The 10,000-nt window shown below is 43.6% G+C and overlaps 1 protein-coding gene across 4 annotated transcripts in view; it reads right to left on the bottom strand.

The window, feature by feature from the left end:
- The window catches only part of LOC113579361 (ankyrin repeat and fibronectin type-III domain-containing protein 1), a 112,873-nt gene that overhangs the window by 31,787 nt on the left and 71,086 nt on the right, over positions 1-10,000 (bottom strand). For all 4 annotated transcript variants that reach the window (XM_035530429.1, XM_035530427.1, XM_035530430.1 and 1 more), the window contains 2 exons: positions 5,609-5,649; positions 33-155 (listed from right to left, as the gene is read on the bottom strand). In XM_035530429.1, coding sequence (XP_035386322.1) covers positions 33-155; positions 5,609-5,649 — 164 coding nt within the window. The remainder of the gene's footprint in view (positions 1-32; positions 156-5,608; positions 5,650-10,000) is intronic.

Below are 10,000 nucleotides of genomic sequence, written 5' to 3'. Positions count from 1 at the left end.
AGAGAGTCAGTGAGGAGGTGGTGCATCGTTACCAGTCAACACTGAGAGAGCGCCTCCTATAGATGGGAGATGAGCGCAGCAGGCTTTTCTCCTGCTTCCACGGCCTGTCCTTCAGAGACAGACGCTGCGTCAACCGCACAAGGCCAGAGTTCACCCTGCAACACGCCCACACACACATACACAAACACACACGTGCACACACACACAAAAAATGTGAACATTGGCATTATTGTCAAATCTTTGTCAGTGTGTGCAAGAGAGTATATATGTGTGTGTGTGTGTGTTTGTGTGTGCATGTGTGTGTTTGTGTGTGTGTATGTGTGTTTGTGTGTGAGTGAGTGTGTGTGTGTGTGTGTGTGTGTGAAATGTCAGTTGGTCCTCCCTAGACTGAACTAATGTTAGTGTTATTACATTAATATGAAGAAACTCACATTCAAAGGAAAGAAGGCAAAAACTGAACAGTGTTACAAAAATATATCCGCATATATTATGTGTGTACACATATGTATTTATGTGTTTGTGTGTGTGTATGTGTGTCTATGCCTGCACGTGTGTATCTGTGAGTGTGTGTGTCTGTGTGTGTGTGTGTGAGTGTGTTTGTGTGTGTGTGTGACTGCCCCTGCAGTGTCATTTGTCAGTCACATCAGTATTTCCATAGCAACCAGACGGCCATGTTGGCCTTGCAGAATAACCAGTGCAGGCAGCTATCAGAACTAACACAGTACAGCAGTGCATGCTCGGATTCTGGGTGTGGCAGTAGAAGGGGACAGGGCAGTAGAACTCAAGGGGAAAGAAGAGGGGGGCGGGGCAGTATCAAGGCCCAGGGGCAACACTGTGAGAACTCTGTCTATCTAACTCCATCTGCAGCCGTTGCTGATGACATCATCCTGTTAGGCACTGAATGATGATGTCATTAAAGGATTCCTTACAGTGGGAAATACCAAGTGATGACAACAACACAGGGTTTCCCCTCTCTCTATATATATATCACTGTCTCACACACACACACACACACACACACACACACACACACACACACAACCACTCATGCACACGTACACGCACACACACACACATACACCTTGGATCTTGTGTGTGTCAAGGATGAGTGGATTCCTCAGTAAGAGAGACAGAGAAAGCCAGGAAGACCATTCATCTTGTGAATGTGTGAGTGTGTGTGTGTGTGTAGGAGAGTGTGTGGGTGTGTGAGTGGATGTGTGTGTATGTGTGAAAAAGAGAGAGAGAACACGCACAAACTAACACACAAACACATCTACACACACACTAACGTATACACATGGAGTGTGTGACTGTGTGTGAGAGAGAAAATAATGTGATTTCCAAGTCAATGTGATATGCGCACACACACACACATACACACACAATCCCCCTCCCACACACACACACAAACCAAACCACATACACACACAATCACCCCCACACACACTATTCTGCGAACACACACACACACACACTCACCCAAACATACACCATTCTGCACACACACACACACACACACACACACGCACGCACACACACGCGCACACACACGCACACACAAAAACACAAATATTCCCTTTCCCAAAATGCAGAATTCCAATCTAACAAACAGAAGACTCACCAGTCTCAGTGTGTGTAGTGGTGTAGTGTGTGTATGTTTGTGTGTATGGCTGTGTTTGTGTGTGTAGTGTGTTTGTGTGTGTACTGTGTGTTGCGTGTGTTTATTTGTGTGTAGTGTGTGTGTGTGTATTATGTGTGGTGTGTGTATGGTTGCTGGAATTCTGAGGTCTCTAGAATCCCACAATTCAAAATCAGAATGCATCATTTCACACTTCTAGGCATCAACATTGATCAGTATTGATTAGGATTGATCAGCATTGATCACATTGATCCCTGTCTAGTTCATTAGTATGTTGGACTCTGACCTACTGTACTGTACTAGGATGTGTTCTATGTGTAAATGGAAAAGCACTTTTGTAAGCCACTCTGGATAAGAGTGTCTGCTAAATGCTGTAAATGTAAATACAGTCAGAGACAGTGGTCATGCATATACGTAATATGTGTGAGTGATCACTCAAACATGGACACACAAGCACTGATATATGTACACAGAATCAGGGACATTCTCTCACATTAACCAGCAGTAAAACATAAAAACATACATATTCTCACAATTCTGACTGAACACATCTTGAGTAACTGAGGGTCAAGGGTCTTGCTCAGGGGCCCAACAGCAGCAACCTGGCAGTGGTAGGACTTAAACCAGCAACCTTCTGATTACTAGTCAAGTATCTTAACCACTGAGCTGACACCCCCCCCCCCCCCCCCCAGCAGAGGAGTGCCAGGAGTGTTTCCACACTCATTCTGAAGGAAAAGCTTTGGCTTGTTAATAGAGCCAAACCACATCACACACACACACACACACACACACACACACAAACATTCCAAAGAGGACATTCACATCCATACTCTCTCTCACACACACAAAACACATATACACACCAGAAAGGACACACACACACACACACACACACACACACACCAGAGATGCTGTCCCAACACAAACACGCATCACTGAGCCTGCACACATACATTTCAATGAGGCAGCCACCTCTGCATTCAACTTACACACACACACAGAGAGAGAGAGAATACACTGACCACAAAACCACATACTTACACTGATCCCTACACTTGTTAAAGTCATTAGACTGTAAGACAGGGGTTGGGAAAACAATGTCATTGTTAACTGCTTGCATTGATCATCAATATATACTCAAATATTTGCATTTTTTATTAAATATAAATAACAGAATTCTTAAGAAAAGAGGCAAATACACCAGTTGTATGCCATTTGCTTCTATTGCCTGGAGAAACAGAGCTATGGAATGAGCCTTTCAGCTGGGACTGAGGAAGGTCAGGGTTGTGTCAGAAAGTGCACGGTAACAGTTTACTATGGACAGCAACCAGTTGTGAAAATGAATGGTAATCCAATCCTCCCAGTTAAACCCTATAACTGTGATACTACTCAAGCTGTTCTGGGGTCAGAGAATGTCGATATTTCCCAGCTCGGTCTATTGTGGTGCTGCTTTAGGTTATATGTGGAGCTGAGAAACTCCATCAACACGACAAGCTGCCTCCTGTTTCTATTTGTATTTTTATTTTGTAAATATTCTCCTGTAAATATAACTGAAAGCCATAGCCTTCAGGGAAAATGATGTTTTTTTAATACATTTTTGGTCTTTTTGATTATATGACTCTTTGAGATATACATACATAGACTTGAAAGATAAATATACACTCTGTGTCTGCTGTTTCAGGTCCACCTTCCTAGTACCTGGTCCAAACCCCTTTGTCCTTCAGAACTGCCTTAATTCTTCGTGGCAGTTTCAACAAGGAGCTGGAAACATTCCTCAAAGATGTTGCTCCATATTGACATGATGACACCACACAGGTGCTGCAGGTTTGTCAGCTGCACATCCATGATGTGAATCTCTCGTTCCACCACACAAGGACTACTGGACTGAGATCTGATGAATGAGGAGGCCATTTGTGTACAGTGAACTCACTATCATGTTCAAGAAACAGGTTGGAGATGATTTGAGCTTTGTGACATGGTGCTTTCCTGCTGGAAGTATCCATCAGAAGATGGGGACTCTAGGGTCATAAAAGGATGGACATGATCAGGAACAATACTCAGGTAGGCTGTGGTGTTTAAAAGATGTTCAGGTAGGCTGTGGTGTTTAAATAATACTCAGGTAGGCTGTGGTGTTTAAATGATGTTTAGGTAGGCTGTGGTGGGTAAATAATACTCAGGTAGGTTGTGGATTTTAAACGATGCTCAGGTAGGCAGTGGTGTTTAAATAATACTCAGGTAGGCTGTAGTGTTTAAACGATGCTCAGTTGGTGTTAAGGTGCCTAACGTGTGCCAAGAAAATCTCCCCTACATCATCACACCACCAGCAGCCAGAACCATTAATACAAGGCAGGATGGATTCATGTTTTCATATTGTTTACGCTAGAGTCTGACTGCAATCTAAAAGCAGAAATCGAGACACATCAGACCAGGCAACATATTTCCAGTCTTCTATTGTCCAGTTTTGGTGAGCCCATGTGAATTGTAGCCTCAGTTGTGTGTTCTTAACTGGCAGGAGTGTCACCCAGTGTGATCTGCTGCTGCTGTAGTCCGTCTGCTTCAAGGTCGTCGTGGCGTATGTTCAGAGATGCTCTTCTGTATATCTCAGTTGTAATGAGTGGATATTTGAGTTACTGTTGCTTTTTTATTAGTCTGGACATTCTTGTCTGTCCTCTGGCCTCAACATCAATTTTCGCCCAGAGAACTGAAGCTCACTGGATATTTTCTCTTTTTCTCTGTAAACCCAAGACATGGTTGTGTGTGAAAATCACCAACTACTCTGCCATGTTCAACATTTCTTAAATCACCTTTCTTCTCCATTCTGTTGTTGGTCTGAACTTCAGCAGGTCATCTTGACGATGGCTACATGCCTAAATGCAACTACACTCTTCTGAATGGAGATGTCAGAAGTTGTTCCTGGAATCTGCTGGAGTCATTCTCCCAGTTTGGGTGTCACAGCCTCTAGTGCTCTGATTACCATGGGAACCATAGTTGCCTTCACCTTCCACATCTTTTCTTCTCACTTAGATCTTGGAACTTCCAGCCCGTAGTCAGCACAGATGTTCCTATCCTATAAGCCACATGGTCATGGTGTTCTATGTGCGCTCTGCCTGCTTGTCTCAGGGGCATCTCTGCACAGCCTGTATCTGGGGTCCAGCCTGGTGTGGTAGATCCAGACTCTATTGATCTGGTATTCAGAGCTTGTTCCTGTGCTGCCATGATTAGAGTCTGTTGATGTTATACAGCCTCCAGCAGTCCAGGATCCATGTGTGAGATGTTGAATCACAGGCTTTCTTGTAGTCAGTCCAGGCAGTGCACAGGTTGGTCTGTCTGGTCTTACAGTCTCAAGTGACTGTTTTATCCACCAGTAGCTGGTGTTTGGCTCCTCTGGTGTTCTGACCTATCTGGGCCATACTCGTGTACTGAGCCATGTGACCACTCATCTTAGCCACAGTGATGTCTGACAAGAGCTTCCTTGTTGCCCAGAGGCAGGTTATTGGTCAGTAGCTGGGTGGAACTGCCCCTTTCTACTCATCAGTCACTCCTCCTTGCTGTAGTATGTGTGTCATCATCAATGTCATCAGTCTCTAGTTGTGACAGTAGTTGCTTCTTGTGGATGTTGGAACACAGCTACTAGTTGTTTTGGTGTTAGTCTAGATGTTCTGTTTTGAAGCGTCCATAGTTCCCACATCCTTCCCATGGTTGTGCAAGATACCATGGGGGAGGTGAATTAACTTTAATGTGATTTAATTGGTCAAGTGTGAAAATGTGCTGAACTAAATTTGTAACGAGGAACTGAACAGGAACCTGTAAGAGCAAATTTAAGCTTTTTTGCTTGAAAATGTAAAAAAGAATGTAAAGAAGACTGTAAAGAAGATTGATAAAGCCAAGACTGTAATGAGATGCACAAAGACGAGACATAAAAACAGAGAGATGGAGAAAAGGGGGATAGAGAAGGAGAATGAGTCTTACCTTCTTTGCCTTGCTTCTTTTCTGTCTGCAGAACCAAGACTCTGCAAAACAAAAAACAAACAATTTCACATGTGTGTACTGCAGATTGTAAACAGGGTAAGGAAGCTACACTGCTATACAGATTCACTGGAACTCAGTTCTCTACTACACACTACACTCACTACACAGTAGTCCCTGTTACACTCACTACACAGTAGTTACACTCACTACACAGTAGTCCACATTATACTCACTACACAGTAGTCACACTCACTACACAGTAGTCCACGTTATACTCACTACACAGTAGTCGACGTTATACTCACTACACAGTAGTCCACGTTATACTCACTACACAGTAGTCCACATTACACTCACTACACAGTAGTCCACGTTACACTCACTACACAGTAGTCCACGTTACACTCACTACACAGTAGTCCACATTACACTCACTACACAGTAGTCCACGTTATACTCACTACACAGTAGTCCACGTTATACTCACTACACAGTAGTCCACGTTACACTCACTACACAGTAGTCCACGTTACACTCACTACACAGTAGTCCACGTTACACTCACTACACAGTAGTCCATGTTACACTCACTACACAGTAGTCCATATTACACTCACTACACAGTAGTCCATATTACACTCACTACACAGTAGTCCCTGTTACACTCACTACACAGTAGTCCACGTCACACTCACTACAGTAGTCGACATTACACTCAGTACACAGTAGTCCACATTACACTCACTACACAGTAGTTACACTCACTATACACAGTAGTCCACATTACACTCAGACACAGTAGTCCACATTACACTCACTACACTGTAGTTACACTCACTACACAGTAGTCCATGTTACACTCACCACACAGTAGTCACACTCACTACACAGTAGTCCACGTTACACTCACTACACTGTAGTTACAGTCACTACACAGTAGTCCCTGTTACACTCACTACACAGTAGTCCACATTACACTCACTACACAGTAGTCCACATTACACTCACTACACAGTAGTCCACATTACACTCACTACACAGTAGTCCACATTACACTCACTACACAGTAGTCACACTCACTACACAGTAGTCCATGTTACACTCACTACACAGTAGTCCATGTTACACTCACCACACAGTAGTTACACTCACTACACAGTAGTCCACGTTACACTCACTACACAGTAGTCCACGTTACACTCACTACACAGTAGTCTATGTTACACTCACCACACAGTAGTCCACATTACACTCACTACACAGCAGTCACACTCACTACACAGTAGTCCACGTTACACTCACTACACAGTAGTCCACATTACACTCACTACACAGTAGTCCACATTATACTCACTACACAGTAGTCCACATTATACTCAATACACAGTAGTCCACATTATACTCGCTACACAGTAGTCCACGTTACACTCACTACACAGTAGTCCACATTACACTCACTAAACAGTAGTCCACATTACTCACTACACAGTAGTCCACATTACTCACTACACAGTAGTCCACATTACACTCACTACACAGTAGTCCACATTACACTCACTACACAGTAGTCCACATTACACTCACTACACTGTAGTTACACTCGCTACACAGTAGTCCACGTTACACTCACTGCACAGTAGTCCACGTTACACTCACTACACAGTAGTCCCTGTTACACTCACTACACAGTAGTCCACATTACACTCACTACACTGTAGTTACACTCACTACACAGTAGTCCATGTTACACTCACCACACAGTAGTCACACTCACTACACAGTAGTCCACGTTACACTCACTACACTGTAGTTACACTCACTACACAGTAGTCCCTGTTACACTCACTACACAGTAGTCCACATTACACTCACTACACAGTAGTCCACATTACACTCACTACACTGTAGTCCACATTACACTCACTACACAGTAGTCCACATTACACTCACTACACAGTAGTCCACATTACACTCACTACACAGTAGTCACACTCACTACACAGTAGTCCACATTACACTCACTACACAGTAGTCCACATTACACTCACTACACAGTAGTCACACTCACTACACAGTAGTCCATGTTACACTCACTACACAGTAGTCCATGTTACACTCACCACACAGTAGTTACACTCACTACACAGTAGTCCACGTTACACTCACTACACAGTAGTCCACGTTACACTCACTACACAGTAGTCTATGTTACACTCACCACACAGTAGTCCACATTACACTCACTACACAGCAGTCACACTCACTACACAGTAGTCCACGTTACACTCACTACACAGTAGTCCACATTACACTCACTACACAGTAGTCCACATTATACTCACTACACAGTAGTCCACATTATACTCAATACACAGTAGTCCACATTATACTCGCTACACAGTAGTCCACGTTACACTCACTACACAGTAGTCCACATTACACTCACTAAACAGTAGTCCACATTACTCACTACACAGTAGTCCACATTACTCACTACACAGTAGTCCACATTACACTCACTACACAGTAGTCCACATTACACTCACTACACAGTAGTCCACATTACACTCACTACACTGTAGTTACACTCGCTACACAGTAGTCCACGTTACACTCACTGCACAGTAGTCCACGTTACACTCACTACACAGTAGTCCCTGTTACACTCACTACACAGTAGTCCACATTACACTCACTACACTGTAGTTACACTCACTACACAGTAGTCCATGTTACACTCACCACACAGTAGTCACACTCACTACACAGTAGTCCACGTTACACTCACTACACTGTAGTTACACTCACTACACAGTAGTCCCTGTTACACTCACTACACAGTAGTCCACATTACACTCACTACACAGTAGTCCACATTACACTCACTACACTGTAGTCCACATTACACTCACTACACAGTAGTCCACATTACACTCACTACACAGTAGTCCACATTACACTCACTACACAGTAGTCACACTCACTACACAGTAGTCCATGTTACACTCACTACACAGTAGTCCACGTTACACTCACTACACAGTAGTCCACATTACACTCACTACACAGTAGTCCACATTACACTCACTACACTGTAGTCCACATTACACTCACTACACTGTAGTCCACATTACACTCACTACACAGTAGTCACACTCACTACACAGTAGTCCATGTTACACTCACTACACAGTAGTCCATGTTACACTCACCACACAGTAGTTACACTCACTACACAGTAGTCCACGTTACACTCACTACACAGTAGTCCACGTGACACTCATTACACAGTAGTCCACGTGACACTCATTACACAGTAGTCCACGTGACACTCACTACACAGTAGTCCACGTGACACTCACTACACAGTAGTCCACATTACACTCACTACACAGTAGTCACACTCACTACACAGTAGTCCATGTTACACTCACTACACAGTAGTCCACGTTACACTCACTACACAGTAGTCCACATTACACTCACTACACAGTAGTCCACATTACACTCACTACACTGTAGTCCACATTACACTCACTACACTGTAGTCCACATTACACTCACCACACAGTAGTTACACTCACTACACAGTAGTCCACGTTACACTCACTACACAGTAGTCCACGTTACTCATTACACAGTAGTCCACGTGACACTCATTACACAGTAGTCCACGTGACACTCACTACACAGTAGTCCACGTGACACTCACTACACTGTAGTTACACTCACTACACAGTAGTCCCCGTTACACTCACTACACAGTAGTCCACGTTACACTCACTACACAGTAGTCCACGTTACACTCACTACACAGTAGTCCACATTACACTCACTACACAGTAGTTATACTCACTACACAGTAGTCCACATTATACTCAGACACAGTAGTCCACGTTACACTCACTCCACAGTGGTCCACGTTACACTCACTCCACAGTAGTCCACATTACACTCACTACACTGTAGTCCACATTACACTCACTACACTGTAGTTACACTTACTACACAGTAGTCCAGGTTACATTCACTACACAGTAGTCCACATTACACTCACTACACTGTAGTTACACTCACTACACAGTAGTCCACGTTACACTCACTACACAGTAGTCCCTGTTACACTCACTACACAGTAGTCCACGTTACACTCACTACACAGTAGTCCACGTTACACTCACTACACAGTAGTCCACGTTACACTCACTACACAGTAGTCCACGTTACACTCACTACATAGTAGTCCACGTTACACTCACTACATAGTAGTCCACGTTACACTCACTACACAGTAGTCCACGTTACACTCACTACACAGTAGTCCATGTTACACTTACTACACAATAGTCTGTATCACCCTGTAATATAGTATTAAAGCATAAGTATTGTATC

The sequence above is a fragment of the Electrophorus electricus genome, chromosome 10, assembly GCF_013358815.1.
Source record: "Electrophorus electricus isolate fEleEle1 chromosome 10, fEleEle1.pri, whole genome shotgun sequence".
NCBI classification, from domain to species: domain Eukaryota; kingdom Metazoa; phylum Chordata; class Actinopteri; order Gymnotiformes; family Gymnotidae; genus Electrophorus; species Electrophorus electricus.
Note: the sequence above shows the minus strand (reverse complement) of the source record. Positions and strands in the feature narration are given on the sequence as shown.